General features: G+C 34.6%; 2 protein-coding genes across 4 annotated transcripts; one reads left to right on the forward strand and one right to left on the reverse strand.

The window, feature by feature from the left end:
* The first annotated feature begins 118 nt into the window (after positions 1–118).
* Positions 119–14512, forward strand: LOC126773255 (PHD finger protein 20). 2 transcript variants are annotated; one of them, XM_050494074.1, is made up of 17 exons: positions 119–340; positions 484–716; positions 1076–1480; positions 1602–1740; positions 3686–3927; positions 4099–4566; positions 4643–4887; positions 4973–5509; positions 5952–6046; positions 6473–6743; positions 6947–7052; positions 7143–7994; positions 8623–8774; positions 9212–9423; positions 9680–10020; positions 10348–10494; positions 14195–14512. In XM_050494074.1, the coding sequence occupies exons 2-17, from the start codon at positions 485–487 to the stop codon at positions 14320–14322; spliced, it is 4572 nt and encodes a 1523-aa protein (XP_050350031.1). In that variant the 5' UTR covers positions 119–340; position 484; the 3' UTR covers positions 14323–14512. The 2 variants fall into 2 exon arrangements, with proteins under 2 accessions (XP_050350031.1, XP_050350040.1); XM_050494083.1 differs by lacking the exon at positions 484–716 and having other exon boundaries at positions 120–340; positions 14195–14479.
* A 1001-nt stretch (positions 14513–15513) lies between these two features.
* Positions 15514–17093, reverse strand: LOC126773555 (proteasome subunit beta type-6). Of its 2 annotated transcripts, none has more exons than XM_050494510.1 (4): positions 16997–17093; positions 16599–16864; positions 16158–16292; positions 15514–15837 (listed from the first exon to the last, which is right to left on the reverse strand). In XM_050494510.1, exons 2-4 carry the CDS (start codon positions 16858–16860, stop codon positions 15560–15562), a joined length of 675 nt encoding a protein of 224 aa, XP_050350467.1. In that variant the 5' UTR covers positions 16861–16864; positions 16997–17093; the 3' UTR covers positions 15514–15559. The 2 variants fall into 2 exon arrangements, with proteins under 2 accessions (XP_050350467.1, XP_050350458.1); XM_050494501.1 differs by having other exon boundaries at positions 16993–17081.
* Between the last annotated feature and the right edge of the window lie 9596 nt (positions 17094–26689).

Consider the following 26689-nt stretch of genomic DNA (forward strand, 5'->3'; position numbering starts at 1 on the left):
TAAATTAATTGTTAGGGAATCTTGACATTTAAGCTTCTGGCATCTGGCAATTTTTAATCTTGAGTAATGTCTTAATTATCTATGGTTTTGTTGGAGTATTGATTTGTTTGTCAAGTTTTTAACTCTGGTATTGTGTTGTGTAAATGTAAAACTGCAAATATTGATTATAATTTATAATAGAATAACTATAGCGTAGGTTCACAAAATATTGTGTTAAGATCTTATAAAGTAAACAAGATTATTTATATTGGCTTATTAAATTGCATTGTTTCGTAGAGGTATCAAAAATGAATCTGTAAGAAAATATCACGTATATTTGGAAGTTTCTTATTATATTTAAGTAAGTATTTTTTGTAAGAATATTAATTGTACCTAGATTTACAATTTAAAGGTACAATACTAATGATTAAAAATAATAATAGTCTTATGTAGACTATTTTTGTCAGTACTAGGAAAAATTTTGCTAACAATTTTTTAAAATAGGATGGCTGTTAAAAAATGTTGTGTAGAATACTGTAACTCTTCCTCAACGAGAAGAGAAGATATTGGTGTAACATATCACAAGTTCCCAAAAGATAAGACATTGCGCGAAACATGGGTATTGATTACACGCTATAGGCACACTAACACTGCCCACTGTACTTATGTGTGCTCACGACACTTTTGTAAAAGTGATTTTCAAATTTATCAGGACTCGAAATATGTTCTTAAGTCAGGTATTTACAAACTGTAGATGTTTGAATGTAGATATGTTTTTTTTTCTTTTTAAATTCTTAGTTATCCTTTTTTTTATTTGATTATGCACTTCATTTTACTTTTTCTACACAATGTTTACTTTTCATTACATACTACATTTGCATAATTCTACTTTTGTGGTAAAATGAAATTGATTTTAGTTAAAATTATTTGCTTCAAAGTTGTATTTACTCATTACATATATTGCTTGTTTAGTAATCATTTTAGTTGAATCTATTAGTGCATACTATGTCTATTATTACATCTAGTAGATAGTGAATGCTTTGTCTCAAACCTACAAAAGCTGGATAGATAATTTTTTTGTAATTTTTGATTACAGACGCTGTGCCTTCAATATTTTCTTGGATTACGACAGATGTTAAAACAGACACAAAAATGGAAACAAGCTGTACCCAAGATGTTGGTGAAAAGTTAAACTTATCTACTAGCAGTAAAGAATCTGAGGGCGAAAATGTAGAGGCTATAAAAAAATATATAGAAGATCAAGAAAAAGAAATCAAGGAAAGAGAGATTCAGAAAGACAATGACAAAGCTCTAGAAAACATAGAAGCGGCACAAAAAGGAGATGATATAATCAATCAAATGGAAGTTATAGAACGAGGAGATCCTATTGTAATAGCTACAAGTGTTATGGATATGATATTAAGTGAATCGGAAGCTAAAATTGCAAACAATAAAGACATTAAAACTATTACAAAAGATAACTTAAGTCCTAAAGATAAAGGTGAAATATTACCTACATTATGACTATAACAGTTTCTAAATTTAACATTTTATTAAATTGTTTAAAATTCTTATTTACTGAATTTAATGATTGAATTGTTTTAAATTGAAATTTCTTTCAGGTAGTAGTAGTATGGCCTTATCAGTGGGTTCGAAGGTTGAGGTTAAAGATTTTGGTGAAATCTGGTATGCAGCTGAGATAGTTGAAGTTGATTATGATGAAATGGAAGTACTAGTGCACTATAATCCTGTATCGAACAAGTTAGTATTTTATCTCTATTTTTAAAATGTTTACTAACAAAAAACAGTACTATATTAAATAAAGCAATACTCCTGCGTAAATTTAAAAGTTAATTATTTATCTTCGAAATGAACTGATACACAACTGATATGATTTTTTTTTAATATGCCTTTTTAAATTGAATTAATGATGATTTTTATATAATGCGGTCTATTTATATAGTATTCTAGTTAGAATGTTTAAAATAATATAATAAATAGTCTCATCAGCCCAGACTTGACGATATTTATCTCTGTTTTAAATAGAAATCTGCTTAACATATACATTTTATATGTAAATATCCAATTGGTTGGGATTTGTGAGATTAATTTTAGATATCGACCAATTATGTAATCTCATCTCATTTCATTGTCAATTTATCTTAACTTATTCTGCTGTTTTAATATTGGCTATTTTTTTTTTCAAAAATATAATTTTTTTTATGTATTAGGTCCTTACATATGAAATTAGCGTTTTGTCGTACTGACCACTTTAATCTGAAATATCTCCTCTTTGGTTAAAAATTCCAAATTCAAATTTATAAATTCATTTAGCTGGTACATTTGTGTTTTGAAAACAGTCATTCATTTGTTTTTTCCTCAATATTTTTTTCTTTGGCGTAGCTTATTACCGCACAATGGAAAACATGAAATATCGGTATAGTTACGAGTACGAGTTCTGTCACGGCACCAGTGCTGCAGAAACAGCTCGAATGATTAATGATGTGTACAGCGCTGATGTCGCAAAAGAAAGCACGGTACATTTTTGGTTTCAATGTTTTCGTTCTGGAAATTTCGACCTTCAGAACCAACTCCGTGGTCGACCGGAGACCAAAGTGGAAAATGATGAATTAAAGGCTATTGTGGAAGCGGATCCATCACAAAGCACTTCAGAGATAGCTGCAGGCTTCGGGGTAAGTGATAAAACTGTACGAATCCACTTGAAGCAAATCGGGAAAGTAAAAAAACTTGAACGATGGGTACTTCATGAATTGAGTGAATCGAACTTGCAAACACGCGTCGACTGCTGTGTTACTTTGCTCAACCGACACAATAATGAAGGGATTTTAAATCGAATCATTATTTGTGATGATAAGTGGATACTTTACGATAATTGGAAGCGCTCGTCGCAATGGCTGAACCCTGGAGACCCAGCCAAATCCTGCCCTAAGCGAAAATTGACTCAGAAAAAGTTACTTGTGAGTGTATGGTGGACTAGCGCCGTTCTCGTTCACTTCGGCTTTCTAAAATCTGGCCAAACGATTATGGCAGATATCTTTTGTCAGCAACTGCAAACCATGAAGGAAGAACTAAACAACCGAGATTGGTCGATCGCTCTAGGCCACTGCTGCTTCACGACAACGCAAGACCACACACTGCACAACAAACAACCACTAAGTTAGATGAGCTACAATTGGAATGTCTGCGACATCTAAACAACCGAGATTGGTCAATCGCTCTAGGCCACTGCTGCTTCACGACAACGCAAGACCACACACTGCACAACAAACAACCACTAAGTTAGATGAGCTACATTGAAATGTCTGCGACATCCACCATACTCCCCGGACCTTGCTACAACAGATTACCATTTTTTCCGGAATTTGGACAACTTCTTACAAGAAAAAAAATTCAACTCCGATGCAGCAGTCCAAACCGCCTTCAAAGAGTTTATTGATTCTCGCCCCCATGGTTTTTTTAGTAAAGGGATCAATGAACTACCTATGAGATCGCAAAAATGCATAGATAACAACGGTGCATACTTTGATTAATTAAATATATTTTACAAAAAAAAAAATTGACTTTATATTCCTCCCGTACAAAACGCCAATTTCATATGTAAGGACTTAATACTAAATACTATGTAATGTAGAGAGGGATTTGTAGGTTTCATTTTTAGCATATTTAACTGGATCTTTGTTTTTAGGCACGATGAATGGATAAATGTAAGTAGTCCCAGGCTAAGGCCAATGACTATTATTACTTCACCCACTCCTTCAATATCTTCAACTGTCCAAAATCCAGCACCTGCAGATATTGCTGAAACTAAGGACGAAGTTAAGCAAGAAGACAAAACAAAAACTGAATTCGTAGTGGGTGAAAGATGTCTGGCACGTTGGAGAGATAATCGCAGATTTGTTGCTACCATCTCTAATGATTTGGGAAATGGTAAATTAAATTTTCTTAAAAAATTAATAAAAATTTTGTTGCATTTGAGCTTATTAGTATTCTCATAGGTATACAAAAAAATTATAACTACAATCTCCAAAAGCAGTGTTTTTCCTGGAAGATTTTATGTTTTTTTTTTTTATTTTTATTTGTTTTGTTTTGCATTAACAGGCCATTACGAGGTTATATTTGATGATGGTTTTCAATGGAAGTGCAGTACATCAAGGTTATATAAATTGAAGTCTTCTTCAGGAAGACCAGGAAGTTCTGAATGTCTAACTGTTGACACATCTGCCTCCTCTGCAGCATCAACTCCATCTCCAACTTTAGCTGGTGCTGGTCCTACAGTTGCATCTTCTTCAAGTGCTCACGCAACATTTCCTATCTTCCATACACATCTCTTTGATCCCACCCGTGATTACTTAGGTTCCAAGAGTGAACGTCGCGAAATGAAAAGGAAATTAAATATAAAAGAAATTTTCAATATTGGCCAGAAAAAACAAAGGAAGAAAATAAAAATAACCGAAGACAAAGGAGATATTAAGATTGTAAGTGAAAAGGAACCTAAAATTTTGAAAAGAAAAATTAAACCTAAACCCAAAGAGGAAATTAAACTTGACATCAAGATGGATATACCAGGTAAGACCTAGATTCTTTGATTATAATTATTATAACTAGTTTGAAATATACTAAGCTACGTCGATTTCATCTGTAGATGCAGTAGCTTCCATTATAGGAACTGTTGCTAAAGAAGATGTTGATGAATCAATAATCAGTAATGAAGAAACTGAGACTGTTATACCACAATCACCTGAAATTAATTCTGAAAAAGTCAAGGAAGAACAGGAAATTAATAAAGTAAACAAAGAGGAAGAGATTGATATAAGTACAGTTGGTAGTTACTCAGATCTTGTAATACCAAGTGATTTAGGATTGGAATCTGATATATATGTCGAACCGGTGAGTAGATTTAATAATTAAATTATATAAAATTATAATACATTAAATTAATCATAAATAATTTATGATAAATTATAAAATACAGGTCATAGAGGAAGAAGTGAAATTGGAAAAATTCGAAAAACCAGATGATAGTAAACAAGAGGTTATCGAGAAAATGAAAGTCGTTATAAACAAACTAGAAGATGGTTTGCATCAAATGGAAAAGGTCGATTCACCAAAACCAGTCGTGAAAATAGAACCCCTCGTTGAAATCAAGCCAGAAAGCGAAGTTGATACAAAGGTGCATACAGAAAAAAGAAAGTCTAAGAAACTATCTAAGATAAAGAAAAATAAGAAAATGAGGTTTTTACAGGAGAAGAAGGTAAAGAAGCAAGTCGAGAAGGTGAAAAGTGAGTTGGAGGAGATGAAACGGCAAGTTGAGGAAATGAGAAAACAAATGTTGTTGAAGACTGAGGAATTATCGACGTCTACCAGGCCTCTAGAAATGCCGGAAAGTTTTTTGTTACCGGGTGAATGGTGTTGTAAGTGGATCAATGGTCAGCCAGTTGGTACCGTCAGTGAAATTGAAGCCGAGGTTAAGGATGGTAGCAAATTGCCATTACCACGCAGAAGTGTGCAGGTAAGGAGCAGATTTATAATACAAATGCAATTAAAGCTTCAAAATTATAATAACATTTTAATTTTTAACTGCGGTTTTTTGTTTTTGGAATAACAATTGTGCATTAATTTCGAGTTATTTTAACATTTTCTTATCAGTCTTGATACTTATAATAAGTAGTTATTAGTGGAGTAGTTTGTAATATGTAAGATTTAATTTCCAGCCTGATACAATCTTGTTTTGCCATCTTAATATTACTACATAACTTAAAATTTATAATCTTGTTGTTTTGAGTAGTTTTGTTATTATTAATTTATTATTTAAACTGTTGAATTTTATTTTTATACTTAAAGGAAATAAATTAGAAGTCTAATAAGCGGACGAAGCCGCGTAATATAGTGGTATCATAAAAATGTTATTTGATATGTGATGACAAATCTTTATATTAACATTTCCTTTTCAGGTCGAAGACAAGCGATTACCTCCAGGTTGGACAAAGCACATGGTACGACGAAGTCTGGGTCAATCGGCTGGGAAATGGGATGTGGTTTTAGTTGGGTATGTTGCTCAGTTGACTTGTTTCACACTTAGATAAGTTACATAAAATAATACATAATTTTTATTATTTATTGCTTATGGTACAATAGTCCTTATTGTACCATAAACAAATATAGTTGTAAACAGTAAAAGACTATGTGTATGTATGTCACGAGGCGGTCTCATTGCTGAGAGATCTTTGGTCTTTATCGATAAATTTATATACTATGAAAATATATACATTATTAATATATAATAAGAAGTCTAGTCTCTCTGTTTGGACACTTCATTATGACTACAATGGTGTTCATATTGAAATTTGTTTATGAAGACAAAGGCAATAAAATTGAGAGAGTTAAAGAATACGTTTCAATAATAATAATGCGAATGCTTTGATATTAATAAATTTTTTTTATCATAATTTAAGGTTTTTTATTTATATTTCAGACCAGATAACCGGAGATTCCATACTAAAACTGACATGCGGGCCTTTTTAGAACACGTCCCGGATGAATCACTGAAGCCTTACGAATTTGCATTGTTAGATTTCGGTGTACATCTCAAGTTGTCTAGACGTATGGGATGGGTCAGTCATACTGAGGAAGGAACGGTATCGCCAGCTGGTGTTATACATACATTGTCACCATTGGTTAAGAGAAAAAAAATAAGCCATAAAAGAAAGGAGGATAAGAAAGAGAAGAAACGGAAAAAGCTAAAGGTAATAAGATACAAATATTGCATGAACCGACTTCAACAATTTCTAATTAACAACTCAAATTAAGATGTGACCTACTTTTGATCTATACCGAGTCTTACCAAAAATTATGACCATAGACTATTTGAGGAACTTCCTTTTTTGAAATCAGTTAAAATGAGAATATTTACAGAAATTACTGATTCTAAAAAAATATTTAATTACAGATCATATCGAATGACACACCAAGTACCAGTAGTCAAGCTTTATTGGATTTGTCAGAAGCGGCAATTGATATGTCCTTCGAGAATCCTCCTATAGAAGATGGTTATGGTAAGCAAGCCGTGTTAGACTAAATTTGAAAATTCTATTTTTTGATTGATATGTTTAATTCTAACGCTTAATCAATTACCTATCTTTTAGTATATGTTGGATCGCTAAAAGTCCAGATTATAGAAAACTTGCTTCGATGCCCAGCGGAAGATTGCTATAAGAACTTCAGAAATAACACATTATTGCAAATGCACATAAAGCATTATCATCGGGAAATGAGGAAGATGCTGGGAGCAACACCTAAAGTTTTAGATTTGGCTAGAAAGAGGACGAAGCCAACGGGTCAAAGCCAATCACCGAAGCCGCGACATGAACCAGAATCAAAGATCATCAAGGTAAAATTACCGAGACTACCGAAGCGCATTGAAGAACCGAAAATTGAAATAAAACCCAAAAAAGACGAAACGCCCTCCGAACTCCATATCGATATACCAGTCGCAGCTCCGAGCAAAACGAATTCACCAGTACCAAGATCTCAAGATTCACCAAAACTACGTCAAGCGCTCGCAAATAAACCAGTGAAAAGACCAAAAGTATTGCTCCCTGTCCGAAGACCAGATCCTGAACCGATTGCGGAAAAAGAAATCGAAATACCAACTCTTGATTACGACGAAGCTGCGATGGTAAATGAATTTGAAAAGCCAACGGAAAACTTTGATTTTGAATCGGAAATTTCCAGTCATACGGTTACGAAGTCGAGTGATGAAATACGAAAGAAGTTGGAGAAGAAACGTAAATGTTTCTCAACGATATCTAAAAGACCGATGAGCGAGGAAGATGAGTGGTATGGTGGTAATTCGGATATGGAGACCAGATCGAGCTTTCCGGGTTCCGGGACGCCGGACTCTAAAACCATGGACAAGGCAATTACTCAGCAAGCGGTGTCGTCGGAGTCTAATAATGAAGACCCGAAAGAAACCAACACATACATTTACACGGAAAGTGAGTACGATTTTTTTATTTATTTATTTATGGACTTTAAAGAACAGCATTATCTATATATATATATATATATATATATATATATATATATATATATATAAAAAATAATAACTGACTGACTTACATATTAATGCGCAGCCCAACCTACTAAACTTACTACCTTGTAAATTTATGTTTCTCTTACACAGTAATAATGGTAGTAATAATGGGGGTAAAAGTTTGTATGATCCCTTTTTTTTTGAAGGAAGAAATAATGAGGTATAAATAGCGCGGCTGGCGAGAGCGAGATTGTCTTTCAGGACCGTTTGATCGAAGCTTTCACTTCACATAAATTGCATTTAAGTTAATTTTATATAAATAATAATTACAAAATATATACAAATCGAACAACGCTTATGTACCTCTGAAAAATATTTTTGACATTTTCGTGCCCCGCGCTACCCCAGGGCCGACGCTGGTTATAAATGGAATTCAGTTTGTGACGAAAATCCCTTAAAAACTTTAATTTAAACGTACATAATGAAATTAGGTGTAATGTGCTTAAATTGTTTTGTAGCGGCGGTAGTCTAAAATATAAAAAAATTACAACGCAATTAAGGTGCGACATAAAATATAATTTATTTTTCAGCCGGCGAACGAGTAAAGATTGAGCGCATGAAACGGGAAGAAATAATAAGCTGTCACTGCGGCTTCCGTGAGGAGGACGGTTTGATGGTGCAGTGCGAGCTGTGTCTGTGCTGGCAACACGCGCTCTGCCACAACATACAGAAGGAATCTGAGGTTACTATACATTCATAATATATATTTAGAATTAAATAATAAAAACTATAATATATCGGAGATGAGCTTCCTCTCCTTTATGCGTTTGATTGAAGGATATCGTGAGGAATCCTGCAGTTTTTTCTTTTTTGTTTATACATAATAGACTAGCGCTTGACCGTTTATTTGCCTGATCTTAAGCATAGTCACGGTCTAGGATGTAGCGCGCCTGCCCAGAAGGAAACCGTTTACCCTGGATTTAAAGACACCAACATTGTACCTATCAGGAAGAGTGTACCTATCAGATATCTGCATGCGTTAGAACTAATTCAGGTACATATGTATCAATCAAGCCACACAGGAACAGCTTGGAGTACATCCAAATAGGAGAAGCCTTTGCTCTTCATTGCATTTTTTCCTAATAATTACATTAATATCAACTTAAATAATGTCTGCAGGTCCCTGAAAAGTATACCTGCAGTATCTGCCTTAATCCACGGCGCGGTCGACGTTCGAAGAGATTCCTCCACGACCAGGATCGCCTGTACGAAGGACTGCTCCCAGGGGCGAAGCCCTGCGGATCTCTTCGTAGATCACACGAGCTATCTGGCAACTTGTTACGGATACAGGATGCCTTGCATGCTCTTCGAGTCAAGTACTATGTCGCTACGTAAGTACCATTATATAAAAAAAAAGCTACATAAGTACTATTATGTAAATAAACCTTTTTTTTAAATGGATCATGCAAATTCTAAATCATAGCGATGATTCTTAGCGAGAAATGTCATCAATAAACGATTTCCATGTCACTCATGTAACTTTGCTTTTAAAACGGAATACTTTAGAGCAGTTTCCAATTCAAAAGGTAATAAGTGAATATATTCGATATATATTATACAAATACTTATCTTTTGCATTGTTTTCAGTAAAAAAGATCATCCGAAGTTATATCTGTGGGCCAAAGACTGGGAGAATACTGAAGTGACCTTCACTCAAGAGAGACTCAACTCGGAATACTCAGGCCTCAATATAATGTTGAATAATATAGGCAAGGAGAACTTACCAGTGAAGCCGGAGGAAGTTAAAGATGGCCATTTGGACATGAGGACGCCTATCATTGAGGATCCTGATCAAGATAGATTTACTCAGAATACATCAAACTCTCTGCTCAGTTTGACGACGGCTTTGTCAAGTCCGAGCGGTGGACCGTCTCTGGATTTGCCGATAACTACATCGGAACTAGAACGACTGGCGAAATCTGTGCAAGGTATGTATTTTAAAATATGATTTTACTTGTACTAATAAAATATCTTATATACAAAGTTTTCGACCTCAACAATAAATGCCATATTTTAGCTAGTTTACACAAAACTTTAATGAATAATACACCAAAAACATCCCTCATAAATCACTCCGTGAAAGTGGTGAGGGTCGTGTGAAAATATATTCGATAGTTTTGAGTAAATCGCGTTCAAACAGATAGGAAGACGCGATGCCCCCCCCCCACGACTTTGTTTTATAATATGTAGTGATGCTAAAAAATCTTTGTCATTTTTCGATGTTAACGGATAATATATATAAATTTGTCCATTAGAACAAGAAGTGCCGAGGAACGTGATCGTGCCTCAGCCGGAAGCTGCTATAGAGAATAGCGCGTGTCGCGAGAGACTGCTGCGACACGTGCAGCGCTGCCAGGCGCTTATAGACGCGAGACTCGACTCTTTTGAAGCGCAGGTTGCCGGTGTGTATCTAAGTCTATTTGCCCGCAGGATTATTAAACTTCTGTGCGCTTATCGATAACTAGGAAATAATTGAACGCAAATATAATGAAATAATGAAGGCTTCCTCTCCTCAAAATGAAGAGAGGAGGCCTTTAGCCAAGCAATGGGACATTCACAGGCTGTTACGGTAAATATTATAATGAAATAATATTTAGTAGATATATAGGGATTTAAGGGGAGCTGATAACAACCTAGGCTCTCTACCGTCAACCTCACCTGCTCGTGGTACATCCTGCTAATCAACGAACGAGGCTCTGGCGACCGAAATCGTGGCGGTATAACCACACAAATGCTGGAATCCGAAAATGCAAATCCTGATAGCGGGCAGCAGCGCTATTAGTGAAAGATGTCCAGCCACTGCGGTCACCAACCCGCCTGCCAAGCGTGGTGACTAAGGCAAAAACCCCCCCTATGAGCGACGACAAAAATTCACGGCCCCCAATTCCCGGTAATCACACTATTCCTGGCCACGGTACCGGCCATGGTAACGGTGCGATGGGGGGTGCTAAGAATCCCCGGGCTACGGCAGGGTACCACAAACGGCGACTGTTTCTGGCCACGTATAATGGACGCTCTCTGCGGCTGGACGAACATCTGACAGAATTGGAAGTAGAGTTAAGTCGTATTAACTGGGATATAGTAGGTCTATCAGAAGTCCGAAGACAGGGCGAGGACACGATGACACTAGATGCCGGTCACTTACTCTACTTCCGAGAAGGACACCAACCATCCCAAGGTGGCGTCGGCTTTTTGATCCACAAGTCACTCAGATGCAATGTCGTGGAGGTTGGCAGTGTGTCGGCGAGGGTGGCATACCTTGTCTTAAAGATAACCGAGAGGTATGCCTTGAAGGTTATACAAGTGTATGCCCCAACGTCTACATACACTGACGAAGAGGTCGAAGCCATGTACGAAGACATAGTGAAAGCTATGTCTCGTACCAATACCTTCTACACAATTGTTATGGGTGACTTCAATGCCAAAGTGGGAGTACAAGAAGATGGTGAATCGAGGGTAGGAAAATTCGGCTATGGGCGCAGAAATCATCGGGGACAAATGCTGGTAAACTTCCTCGAGGCTCAGCGATTATTTCTGATGAATTCATTTTTCCAGAAAAAGCCCCAAAGGAAGTGGACCTGGCGAAGCCCCGATAACATAGCGATGAATGAGATCGACTTCATTTTATCCAATAAGCGCCAAATATTTAGGGATGTCTCCGTGATCAACAGGGTAAACACTGGAAGTGATCACCGCCTGGTAAGAGGCACCCTGAATATTAACACTAAAATAGAACGATCGCGGTTAATGAAGTCGACTCTTAGACCAACTCTGCCTCAGGTCGAAGGTCGACGCCACCAATGGTCTGGTGCGTGTCATCCGCGAGGTAGGCCAGAATTACTTTCGACAAAAGAGCAATGGACGTAAGTCGAAGCTCTCAGGCGAAACTCTGAACGAGATGACGAGGAGACGAGAACAGCAGAACATGACGCCATCTGAGTGTCAGGCACTTAACAGGAAGGTTAAAAAACTAATAAGGCGTGACACAAGACGAGCGAATACCCGGAATATTGAAGATGCTATAGCACTCAATAGGGGCTCAAAGGTTTTTGCAAAGTCACATACCTCCTGTTGTTACCTGACAAAACTCAGAACCATACAAGGCACAACCGTCACCTCAAAACCAGAGATTCTAGCTGAAGTCGAAAAGTACTATGGCGATTTATACTCATCACGAGTACCTCCACCTGAGTCCCACAGTGCGGATGACCCACGAGCCAGACTAACACGCCATCTATCAGACGATCTTCTCGACATCGATTTGGGCGAGATTAGGATTGCTCTCGGGCAATTTGGAAACAAAAAGGCTACAGGAGATGACGGAATTACCTCAGAGCTTCTCAAAGCAGGAGGCACACCAGTTCTGAGAGAGCTGGCTAACATCTTTAATTCCGTCCTCCACAATGGTATAACACCGAAGACATGGAGCAGAAGTGTGGTGGTGCTGTTTTTCAAGAAGGGCGATAAAGCTCTTCTGAAAAACTACCGCCCCATTTCACTTTTAAGCCATGTTTACAAATTGTTTTCGAGGGTAATCACGAATCGTCTTGCCCGAAAATTCGATGACTTCCAACCCGTGGAACAGGCTGGGTTTCGAAAAGGCTTCAGTACCGTAGACCACATACACACACTAAGGCAAATAATACAGAAGACCGAGGAATATAATCAGCCTCTATGCCTAGCGTTTGTGGACTACGAAAAAGCCTTCGATACCATCGAGACCTGGGCTGTTCTGGAATCCATGCAGAGATGCCTAATTGACTGTCGGTATGTCCAGGTGGTAAAGTGTTTGTACGAAGCCGACAATTACAAGACCGTCCAAGTACAAGATCAGAGCACAAGACCAATCCAATTGCATCGCGGGGTAAGACAGGGAGATGTAATATCACCGAAACTCTTTACCAATGCATTGGAGGACGTCTTCAAGACGCTCGATTGGAACGGACGCGGCATATATATAAATGGCCAACACATTACACATCTGCGATTTGCCGACGACATTGTCATCACGGCGGAGACTCTGCAGGATTTGGAAGAGGTGCTAAACAGCCTGAGCGATTCTTCAAGACAAGTAGGTCTCGGGATGAACATTGAAAAGACCAAAATTATGGCAAACCGTCATGTATCCCCGAGACCAGTGGTCGTAAATGGCTCTCCACTTGAAGTTGTGCAGGAATATATCTACCTGGGCCAAACTATACAACTTGGCCGGCACAACTTTGAGAAGGAGGCTAAAAGAAGAATACGTTTGGGCTGGGCGGCATTCGGGAGGTTACGTCATATTTTTGAATCGTCGATCCCACAGTCGCTTAAGACCAGGGTCTTCAATCAGTGCGTCCTACCTGTAATGACTTACGGTGCCGAAACGTGGACACTTACCGTAGGACTGGTCCACCAATTTAGGGTCGCTCAGCGAGCAATGGAACGCGCGATGCTTGGGGTTTCTCTGGCAGATAGAATCCGAAATGAGGACATTCGCCAGAGAACTGAAGTCACCGACATCGCGCTTAGAATTAGCTCGCTGAAGTGGAAGTGGGCTGGTCATGTCTCCAGGCGCATTGATGGCCGATGGAGCCGACACGTGTTGGAGTGGAGACCACGCTTAGGCAAACGTAGTGTAGGACGCCCTGTGACAAGATGGGCCGACGATTTAAAAAAGGTGGCAGGTTCGGGATGGATGCGGACTGCCCAAGATCGGGATGGTTGGCGTTCTATGGGGGAGGCTTTCGTCCAGCAGTGGACGGCAAAAGGCTGAAAAAAAAAAAAAAAAAAAAAGATATATACTTCTATTTTTATTTAATAAATATTACGTAAATATGAATTTATATAAGTATATACTTCGACTTTCAATAGACTTAGCGGTCTATTACTAGGTCATTCACTATTAAGTTCTTTTTAACATAAAAAGGACGAAATTAGAAAAGTTGATATTGTATTGTAGTTGTAAATGTACTGATTTTAGTGCCTGTCTTGTGACTGTATTATAAGGCTGTAGCTCGTTAGGTCCTAGATTCAAATCCCAGCTAGAGCTAAATTAGTTAAAAGTATTATCATAATATGCAAATACATCATCATTAACTGAAACAAATATTTTTTTCACAGAACTGGAGTCCCAAGATCCATCATTTGAAGATGATGAAACAGCTGATTATTTCCCACGAACTAAACAGACCATACAAATGCTTATGCGTGACCTTGATACAATGGAAGAACTTGGTATTATCACTTAAAGTTAATCGAATGTATTCTTTTTCTGTAGAAAATTCTATGAATTGTTTACTCTTTAAAATTCAAAATAATAGCAATGTTGCTATTGTATAAGTATAGAGTATAACAGTGGGGGAAGGTTATTTAATTATTAGTTATTTAATGCTTCACAATAAACACAATATATAACTGTATATTAAAGGTATTATATGTTATGAATTATAACAAATGGTTTCTCTTTCATTTTTATACCCACCCAATTATATCATATCAGTTTCCTTAAAATATTACCAGGTTTTGAATACATCTATTTCTTCTATGGTCTTATTGGTAAATACACAAAATTTAAATTATTTTAAAAAATAATTAAGTGTGCAACAAATTAATGTGAGAAGAGCCGATATGGCCCAGTGGTAAGAACGCGTGAATCTTAACCGATGATCGTGGGTTCAAACCCCCGGGCAAGCACCACTGAATTTTCATGTGCTTAATTTGTGATTATAATTCATCTCGTGCTTTACAGTGAAGGAAAACATCGTGGGAAACTGCATGTCTCTAATTACACTGACGTTCTGCCACATGTGTATTCCACAATGCGGGTTGCATTGGAGCAGCGTGGTGGAATAAGCTCCAAACATTCTCCTCAAAAAGAGCAGCACCGCAGTGGGACATTCACAGGCTGTTACAAATATTAATGTGGCTGATATGGACTAAAACATATACATGTCTTTAGAAAATGGCATTGAAATTAATAATTATTATTGCATCTGAGTAAAAGTGATGACATATCATAATTCACTTCTATGAATTACCGAATATAATAACAGTATCTTAATTTTTAAAATGCAACTTTCCATAGTACAAGCTCTGCTTAATTTGGGATTAGATGGCCGTGTGTGAATAATGTCCCAGGATATTATTATTATAATGCATCCACTTATCAGTAAATACTTGATTTTGATAAGAATTGTGACAAACCAAGAACTTTCTCCAGAGCTTCAAAATTTACATATTGTATTCATTAAGTTAAAGTAATCTTTGTATTATAATTAGTTCAATAAAATAGAATGTTTAACAAAGCATAGTCATATATTAATGATATATTCATAAATAACTGTTATAGTGTCATAAAATTTTTGTATAAAATTTTATAAGCTAAGTAATTTCTAACTTCCTTGAATGAATAAAGTTGTAGGATTTAAAAATAAAACCAATCACTTTTTATGCCAATTTTATAATATCTTAATTTTTAAAATATATTCATCCTTCATAAAATTTGGGCAACTGGTCACCAAGGATAACTGATCTCTCTACCCCAGCTTCAGATATTACACCAAGTCTCACAACACCACCGGAAGATCCATCACGAAGCATGGCCAATGTCAGGGTATTGGTGACAAACTTCTTAGCTTCCTCCATGGACATTTTAGGTTTGAAGTTGGCATCAACATAACCATAGACATAAGATGAACCAGATCCTCCAATAGAAACAGCTTGTCGCTGAACCATACCACCAATTGGTACTGAGTAGATTTGTCCTAAAAAATAATAAGGAATTTTTAAACCATTCCAAAAAATTGAACAGCACAAGCCATACCACTACCACTTCAAACATAAAACAAGAAAATATCTTGCTGTGAGTGATTTGTGTGAAATTTCATTTATTGATGAATGTATATATATATAATATAGTTGCAATAGTGTGTACTTTCATCGATAAATAGCAAGAAACTATGACCACATACAAATAGGTCAATTTGTGACGAATGATAATTTACTAAGAAGTTTAAATTTATTTTTAAATTTATTGTATGTATTTATTTTATTATCAGGTAACATAATCTTGTAATTACAGTACCTCCACTTTTCTTATCCCAGCCAGCGACGAGGATTCCGGCAACAAGAGAATCACGATAATTGTAGCACATTTCTCTGAAAATTGCTGCTGCAGTTTGTACTAATGGTTCCTCTCCCAATTCCATCTTGTGAAAATCTAAAACAATTAATATTTAAAATCAATTTTCACAAATTTATGTGGTATAAGAAATTACTATTAATTTTGTCAAATAATAGCTGATATACAAATGATATATTGGATTTAAAAAAAAAGTATAGGAGTTACTATTAAAAACATGACTATATACTATAAAAAAATAAATGGAAACATGTTTTCTTCGTGTCTCTGAGTTAGTTTATTCCACCAAGCTGTTCCGCTGAGGGTTGGATATTAAAACTTATGATGTATTAACTTTTTACAAGTCTATGAAGTACTTGTGACTTTATACACTGCAATACTTACTCAAATGATAAGTGACAATATCAGCAATAGCCTGAGTATCAGCGGCAGATCCAGAGCGACAGCAGTAGATATGATCAGTGATCTTAGTCAGTTTATCAGTTACTCTATTAGCAATGTACGCGCCGGTAGTGGTTCTAGAGTCAGCGCCGATCACTACACCACCATCGAATTCACAGGCCATTATAGAGGTTCCTGTGCTGTGAGGAGCGTTCATCCAACTCATGTTGGGGTCCGCGTACGTATCAACAACTGATGCTGCCATTTTTCTGCAATTTGTACAGTTGTAAAATTATTTCTTTGAGGAAATGTCGAAACTTGTTGCGGGCTAGAAACGATTTCTAATTAATAGTCTACGTATCAAAATATATAGATACGTTTAATATAAAACAGTTACTTACTAATATATTGTGTTACTTGCAAACAAAATAAGAATTAACAATTTCTGAAAGTCACGATTCGGTTGCGGTAAACGCTATTATTAATTGTCAATGTCAGTTAGAGGAATAACAAATGTCAGTAAAAAATACAGACTATTAAGCCTACTTCGCACAAGAAATAGCATTTCCATAAAAATCAAAATATATTAAAATATAAAAAATTAAATAAAACATATACTCAAACAGAAATAATATATTAGATAGTAAAGGATATGCTGATCCTTTTTATATTTTTAGCAAATATTGACATTTTACTCAACATTCTAAAAGATGGCGCTGTAAAATTATATTACATAGCGCCCATGAAATAAAATGAAATTTAATATTAGGTCCTTTCATATGAAATAAGCGTTTTGTCGTACTGATCACTTTGATCTGAAAAATCTCCACTTTGGTTAAGAATTCCAAATTCAAATTTATAAATTCATTTAGCTGGTACATTTGAGTTTTGAAAACAATCATTCATAGATACCCAGCCAAATCCTGCCCTAAACGAAAATTGACTCGGTGTCGTTCACTACAGCTTTCTAAAATCTGGCCAAACGACTACGACAGATATCTATTGTCAGCAACTGCAAACCATGAAGGAAGAACTAGCTGCTAAACAACCGAGATTGGTCAATCGCTCTAGGCCACTGCTGCTTCATGACAACGCAAGACCAAAGAGTTTATTGATTCTCGCCCCCATGGTTTTTTAGTAAAGGGATCAATGAACTACCTATGAGATGGCAAAAGTGCATAGATAACAACGGTGCATACTTTGATTAATTAAATATATTTTACAAAAAAAAATTGACCTTATATTCCTCCCGTACAAAACGCCAATTTCATATGTAAGGACCTAATATTATGAAAATCATCAACTGGCTATTTTGCATAATTATATTCATTTTATAATAATGCTATATCGCTTGCGCTCTGCAAGCGGCCAGAACAAAATCAAAGTTATGCAAAATTATTTTTTTTAATTTGGCTGTGTGCCCTACAAGGTGGACCGATGATCTTGTAAGGATCGCGGGAAGCCGCTGGATGCAGGTAGCGCATAAATTGCCTCTTCACATTAGAAAACCTTCTTAAATCTCCGCCTTTACTGTTTACGCTTTGCGTTGATCATTAGGACGCAGCAGTGTTATACTGTAAGAACTGACTTCGTTTCTCAACAAAAATATTTTTGTTTGTAAAGGGATAATTTCGTGAGACGGTCAACGACGTAAAGCTAGATATGAACCTACCTATCTTTATCTTCAACTAAACAGAAAATTATAACACAACTTATGTATCTAAATATACTTGCATCGAAAGTTGATGCAATAATCTATAATTCATTATTATTAAAAACTTTTTAATGAAATATAAAAGAAATTGCAATTCATCGTTGCGTGGGTGTCCTCCACTCATTAGTACTCTTGTCCCACTAAAAATGAATTAAAAAAAACCTTCAATTCAACACGCACCGTTTTCTATGTCATCCTAAAATCGTTGTTTATTTAAACTTTATAAAAGACTTCGGCTTGAATAAGCAAAGGTATTTGATAAATCGTTTTTTTATGCGACATTTTTATTCAAAAGGAATATCGAATTTATATTTATTCATGAAGTTTTCGATTCGCCACCGTCGTTCAAAACGATAGGACATGAGCGTCTTAGAAAAGACTTGATATATATTATGGATCAATCTTGATATTTGTACCTACTATTAAAAAAACCACTATTTTGTTGATGTTATATTAACAAGTATTAATGTCTTGTTTTTAATTTATGTTATTTTGGGAATTAATATATGTAATAATCTATAGAGGCGCCAGTATAGTAAATATTTGTAAATTATTATCGTTATTTATGTTAAACAAATGATATTTCATAGTCATGTATTTGTAATTAGTCCGATTTTACTTATAACTGATATCTATATAAACAAAGCGTAATTTCACTGATACGTGTACATTTTTTCCACTAATTTTATATCGTTAAAAATGATTATAGCGGGAAAGAGCTGGTAGCATACATTTTTATTATATTTTAAGCGTATTTCAATTACTTTAAAACGATGATATTTTAAGTCTGTGCCTACAAAACATGTCTATCTGTAGGAATAAAACAAACAACATGAATGTTAATATTTCTTAATAGTGAATAGAAATATATAATTGTATTAGAGCTATAGGTGTTATTTAGAAGTAAAAATAAGAAAGTAAAGAAGGCTGTTAAGAAGAAAGTTTGGAACTTATTCAATCTTGCCGCTGCAGTGCGGTTCTGTGGATGCCCGACTCTTGCTTTTTCACAATTTTTACCGTTACTACCGAATACTAGTTGAATTATAAATATAAATCAAGCACTTAACGACTCAATCATGCTTGGATGTATTTGAAACCGCAATCTTCGATTAATATCCATGTTTATTGGTCTATCTCAACTCTAATAATTATGATATATTAAAAATATACAGTATCAAAATTGTACAATCTTCATAGTTTCAGGAGCAATAAGTAGGCGTATTATTATGCCGTACCCCGACCTATGGAAGTAGCTGTCAATCGCACTTGAATAATGACGCGTGCGGTGGAGACATTTTGTTATTTATTTATTTTATTTTATAGCGACTCCCCCGCTATCGAGACAATGGCCAGATGTTGATATTTTTTCTATATTACAATGTATTTAAAGTTGCGATGATCCCGCTTTGTGATGGAGATGTGGCAGTTTCCGTTGAACGTCAATGGTTGTCCATTCTGTTGGTATCTGGTTAACGGCTGACGTGTTATTCGGTTATTTCTGCTAGATTCATCAATGAAGACCTAATAATGCTTCCAATTTTATTTAAATATACATTAGATGCGTTAATATCCAGCCACACATTAAACAAGTTAAACAACAAACTTTTTTTAATTGAATTGAAGGTATTAAAAGCCGGCTGAAGACAAAGGTAAACATAAAACGAATACTAAACCTGTTATTTTAATTACTTATATTATTTTCTGGACGTAAGCTTAAGTGAGAAATACCAGCTCGGAAAGTTCTACTGAGAAATATCAGTTAATTTTTAAATCTATGAATTCTTCATGAAAATCAGCAGATATTAACTACGAGTAGGTACACTCTATTTAATCTTGTAAATAATCATGGTCCTTGTGTATTAATGATTGTTTGAAAAAAACTAGATTCATTTACAGTTGAATGAAATATTATCAAAGTCGCGAAATCACGAACAAAAATACGATTAATAAAAACTAAATATGTCAACTGAAGATGCCCTATACGTCCTAGACGGATAGATTGAAGAAATATATATCCACATGAATAAATGGAATCAGGTGTAAATAAGAGAATCTATTACGTTCATAGTTTTGAATTAGCTTCCTATAATGGTTTAGGTTGCAATAAATTCTTGGAAGGTTATTAATTTTAGTTAGGTTTAATATTTTCTCACAATCACAGTTGAATGAAAGAATAAAAACACTTGAGTATTTTATGGGCTTCTTATAAATAGAACGCGCTTGCCAAAGTATTTTCAGTTTCCAAAAGCTTCAACGAATCCCTATGCGTACGTTCATAAGTTACCGATTGAAGTATTTAATATAATAACCACTAGTTATCAATAAATTCCTCGAATGGACCGAGCAATGCGTTAATTCATAATACGAATCTAATGTTTTTTTGCTTCTTCCTCGTGCCAACAAAGGTACTTCCCATTATATAAATTTGATACGATATTTTATAGCGGCATTGTAAGCACGCGCCAGAGCTCGCGCGTACATTTTGTTCTTTTTTTTAAGAACGTTGGCTCCCCCTACTGAGGCTGTGAGGTGGGGCGGTGGCAAGGGACCGCAGGGGGACGGCCCCTAAAAAGTTATGTATTTTTTCTCCTCTTTTTTCCCATCGACGTGATGAAACGGCGAGCGATATTGATCCAGCGTGCGTTAGCTCGCTCATTTTATCGTTCATGGATTTTGTCATCTTTTACTGAGCTCCAGATTTTAAGGCTTCAAACTAACTGCGAGAATTATTGAAATTCCGTTTGTTGAATTATTTTATTTTTAATCTATGTGAACTATTATGGAATAAATCTATAAATTTTATGATATTTTTTTGGTTAAAAGCTATGTATTATAAAATATGTATTTTAACTTAATACGATAAATGATGGGGATATAACTTCAGTAGAGACGAAATAAGGTCTTCATATAAAACTATTAATAATATAAAATTTAGTTTACTTTATGTAACAATTGTAGAGTATGCGAAAACATTGACCTCTAAAATTTGTTAATAGTTAAATTAATATGTCAGTAAATAGAGAGACATGAACTCTTGTAACATATTTCTATATTCTCAGTTTTTTTTACATTATACAAATATCATTTGACCTTCTCAAACGATTATTTTGCACGTATATAAATGAATGAAAAAAAAAATATAACAATTAAATTCACTTTTTTATGAACAGGTTAATATTTTAAATTACTAATTTAACTATAATTGTTTTAAATTAAATTATGTTTTAAAGTTATATAAAACAGAATTTGTAATTTTAGGTTACACGTGAATTTTTTATCTGTATATCTTTTTTTGGCGAGCTTATCAATTGAGGAATAGAATATAAAAATTATTTATTACTAAGGTTTTATTGTTTGTATTTTTTAATTAGTATATTTTAAATAAGGAATAAGTTACATTACGAGTACACGCTTTAGTCCTTCGCTATTATTTGTTCTAGCCATTTTTTTCTATATATTTTTTTCATACGCAGGTGTGTGGACGCGCGTCCATCCCTTTATGTTATGTATGGGACAAGCTGCTTCGTGGATACTATGGAGTGGGCACCCATCACGCACATTGTGAGCTTATACAGAATGATGTTAAACATAAATCTGGACAATTTATTTTTATTTTGCTGTAAAAAGTTTACAAGACGTAATGTAAAAAAAACAAAATGAGTATTTGTATAATAGAAATAATATAAATTTAAATACAGTATATTATGTTTTTTCTATAAGCAATGTTAAGAATATTATTATATAAAAGCTAAATAAAGAATATATTCATTTTAATTAATTAAAATATTTTTGTAATTTGTAGTTATTTTTATACATAGATATGAAGACTGAAGGACAGATGGACAAATTATTTATATTATATTTATTCATCGACTTAACCTTTACTAGTAATAGTCTAAATTTAAAGCAGTCGAAAGTTGGAAGCACAGACACTTATATAATATGATATAGTAAAACCTTCTTCGAAATGCGCTGTATGTGGTACTGGTGGTAGGGCTTTGTGCAAGCTCGTCTGGGTAGGTACCACCCACTCATCAGATATTCTACCGCAAAACAGCAGTATTTGGTATTGTTGTGTTCCGGTTTGAAGGGTGAGTGAGCCAGTGTAATTACAGGCACAAGGGACATAACATCTTAGTTCCCAAGGTTATTGGTGCATTGGTGATGTAAGCGATGGTTGATATTTCTTACAATGCAAATGTCTATGGGCGTCGGTGAACACTTACCATCAGGTGACCCATATGCTCGTCTGCCTTCCTATTCTATAAAAAAATTTGTTCTGGTATAAGTTTTTTGTATATTACTTTTTAGTTAGGTGTAAAAGAAGAACATAACCCAATTTATTAGTATAATACATAGAAGATGAACATCCTGTAGTTTCATACATAAAAATATTCACGATAAATAGGCGATTTAGTGTTTTTTTTATATACGAAGCAGCGTTGGCCGGCATTCACGAACTCAATACCAAGTACTTTGGGGTCACTTTTTGAAGATTATTCCGTATTGTTGAACGGAGTCGAAAAATTTTTACAAAGACCTTAAGCCCTGTTGACTGACCGACTGCTTTTTGTAAAAAATAACGTCGGCTAGATTACACGTCTTGATTTTAGTTTGATGTGCGGAATATCGTTTCGATATCTTGATACGCATCTTAGTAATGAGGATATCTTTATTGGTAGAATGGTTTTTGAAGAAAGATTCAATTGTGTTGAAAATTGCGTTATATGGCACGCGTCTGTGAGGATGTTTTAGAATATTATTAAATGGTACAATTTTATATCGATTTATTTGTCATGTATATTTCAAATTCTCAAAAATAAATAACATTGAGAAACCCTGGTAAGATAAAGCAATTAGAAATTGATGAGCAATTTATATTATGTCTATATATAAATAGGCAATGACGAAACTTTTTAGTACCATATTAATTTTCTATCTTCAGTGATAAAATAATTCGAAATAAGAGTGCAATAAAAATGTTTTTTTTATTGCACAAGTTAATATGGCTATTTGCGAGTTAAAAATCAAACTTTTTTTTGTCTGTCCGTTTCTTTATCCGGGTCTTTAATAATTAAATGCTTAAAATTAAAAAAAAAAAACTGTCGTTGTTGATGACGACAATGATATTTCATTACATCTGTCAAAATTTAAAATACTTTAAAGTCCACTTACGTATAAATTTTGATTGATTGCATTGTTTAGGCAGATTTTGAAGGTTTTTCGTTATAAACCGAATTCCACTGTGGTGAGGTCGCGGGTTATGCTAGTATACAATATTTTACCAAATAATTATGTCTATTTTTCCTAATATTATCTCGTCTATTCATTTGTATTCGCATCAACTTGGCTGCATTTTAAATCACATCGATAATCGACATGAACGTTGTTGTATTTCTATATATAAGTAGAAATATCTAATATCAGCCCCATTGAAGTCATCAATGCGATTAACGAGGAAATAATTCTAACTTTGGTCAAGTGTTTCAGTTACCTGCTTTTATTTCCCACCCTATTACTATAACTAATAATTATATAATAATCACTTATTACACGCTTATTTAAATAAAAAATTTACAAAAAAGGTCCCACTGCGTTCATAACGCGGAGATAATTTTGGTCTCTTTTTATGTAGGGGACTTTTTATGGTATGGTTAGCAGAGCAATACTTCTAAGTTTTTTTTAAGACAAGTCAAAATACTGATTTTATTGTTGATAAAAAATATACTCTAAGTTCAACCAACCTGTTTTTTATGTTACATTTTTTAAATAAGATTTAATTTAATAGTCAACTAGATAATTAACGTGTATATGTGTTGCTTAGTAAAACATTAATTAGTTAATAAATATAATATATTTCTTTACTTCTTTTTCTTTAAAATATTTTTAAGAAACGACGTAATAACAATTATAAATAACAGTCTAAAAATTGCTAAATCGTAATGAACACGAAATTTATTTTTAAAATTAAACAGAACATAAAAAGTGTTATTACAAAATCGTTGACGACCCCATACAAAACAAGACAAATCAAAAAGGACTACCAAATATCAAGTTGAATCATGCGCAGCACGTGCGTCACAAAAAGTTTCGTAAAAAGACCTTAAGTAGAGTTGTAACATTAGGGAGAGCTTAAAAACGATAAACAATTAGCGGTTTTTTGACATTCGCGTGCGTGTTTTTACCGAGGGTGTGTAATGTCAAGCGCGCTTCCGGCATTGAAGACACCCTTTAAGATTAAAACTAGGGTGTTTTTTTTTATTAAAAATCTCTTTTGTAAACGTATTTTTATAACATGTGATTATATGATTATGGCAGGAGTTTTGTTTTAATTTAAGTCAAACTCGACAAGGTTATAAGAAATGTTATTTTAATAAAAAATATGAAATATAATTAAAATAAAATTGTAGTTGAAACGCTTGGACCTTGGAGCAATAGTGCAAAAACTTTCATCAAAAATATAACACGCCGTCTTATTGCCTCTACTGGTGACAGGGCTGGTTCATTTTTCGCCCAGAGAATCGGAACTGCGATTCAAAGGGGAAATGCTGCTAGCATTTTTGCCATCATTCCACGCGGTCACGATTTGTACGGTTACTATTTTTAATTTTTATTTGTATTTATTTAAGGATTTAATGTAAATAATTAAGTAAAATTAGTTATGGAAATATCAATGGAGAAGAGAAATAAAGTTAAAATGACTGAGAGTTTGTTTGTATGACAAAGATAATAATATAATAATGAGTTTTTATTAATAATTATATAATGCCTAAGTTCCATTATGTAACGTTTAAAATATTATATTGAAAGTAGTTCAATGCGATTACATTTAAAAAATTAAAATACTTTTTTATTGTTATGTAAAATATTTTTAATAAAATCTACTTTAAAAAAAGATAATGAATTATATAAGTCGAATAAAAACTAATATTCTATTTTAAAGTATGTACAATTAAATTTAAGAAGAAAAAAGTTTTTAATGTTAGGTTCATGTTAATAATGGCCGCGGAGCGGGAGCGCGAAGAGGACGCCGCTGCAAACCTGCTCCGCCGCAGAAGTCTGGGGAGAAGAATGAGGCGCTATGCGCACCTTCTCCCTCCGCCGCAATAGGCGTCGCTGGGACTAGGGGGTTCTCAGTACCCTGGTAATCCCCATAGAGAATGGAGGCCTGCATACGCAGGCCACCCGTCAGAGCGTCACGGTAGCATGCGCAAGCGATCCCGTGGCACTCCTCGTTATGACGGAAAGGGTACCGCTGGTTTTTTAGTGGGTATTCCGTTGTTCGGGGCGCACTCGGCGCCTCGGACATCGGCGAGCCCCACATACCCCCCCACTGTTCCCGTGGGGGAAACGCATAATGCGTTTTTCCAGCGTAAAAAAAAAAAGTTAATAAGCTTTTTTTCAATAAGTCACAACACCGGCAAGATGAATGCTCTCAGAACCGTTATTTTACACTGGCAATAGACGACGGCCTAACTAAAGAAAAATTAATACTTTTGTTCATTAATCAAGTTAAAAGGATTTCGCTCGCAAAAACTGTCGGCTCTGACCAACCCTTTTTTATCCTTTTCTGTGTAATATACCGTTGCCTCTGTAATATTTAGAACAATTTCTTTGTTTTGTTATAAGGTTTTTACGATGTACAAGACGTCGGCTGTTGTGCCTTTGTTAAGAATAAAGTAATATATTTGCATATTGTAACCGGATTTGCATTTTGTTTGTACGAAGGGCTTCTTTTTTATTTATTTTTCATTGTCACCGTGTCGAGTTATAAAATGCAAATCAATTTGAAACTTTGTGTTTATATTTTAATGGTTTTAAAGACGTTACAACATTCTATCGGCTCCAATATATTTTCATGAAGGTTTTCAATAGAATACTGTTTTCTATACAAATATAAAGCGCTATTTACTCTGCTTTTTATTAATGTTAGGAAAGGTAAATTTTAAATAATTATGGAATTATTATGTTTTAAATTGGTAATTAAACAGTCTATAATAATATATATATGTATATTTAATTCGAGATGGTCCACGTGGTTCTAGTGGTTCTAAGCCGAAGATAGCGGGCTCAATTTCGAGCTAATTACTAAAAGAGTTTACTACTGGTGACACTAAAACATACCATACATTTTTTACCAGCTTTTATTTAAATTCACTTATTAGTAATGTATAAATACATTTCAAACCCGATATTCCATTATCGCTAAACTGTCACTTTGACAGATTCACAGATAAGTGTTTATATTAAATTTTATTATCTATGTTAAAATGTGTTTTAATCTAGCTTCTAAGTTTTTTCCATTTAAATTACTACTTTGAAAATTAGCTGTACCTAATTAGTGCCAATTCTAACCTTAAGTCGTTTTTTTTAATACAAA

The sequence above is a fragment of the Nymphalis io genome, chromosome 2 (assembly GCF_905147045.1).
Source record: "Nymphalis io chromosome 2, ilAglIoxx1.1, whole genome shotgun sequence".
Lineage (NCBI taxonomy): Eukaryota > Metazoa > Arthropoda > Insecta > Lepidoptera > Nymphalidae > Nymphalis > Nymphalis io.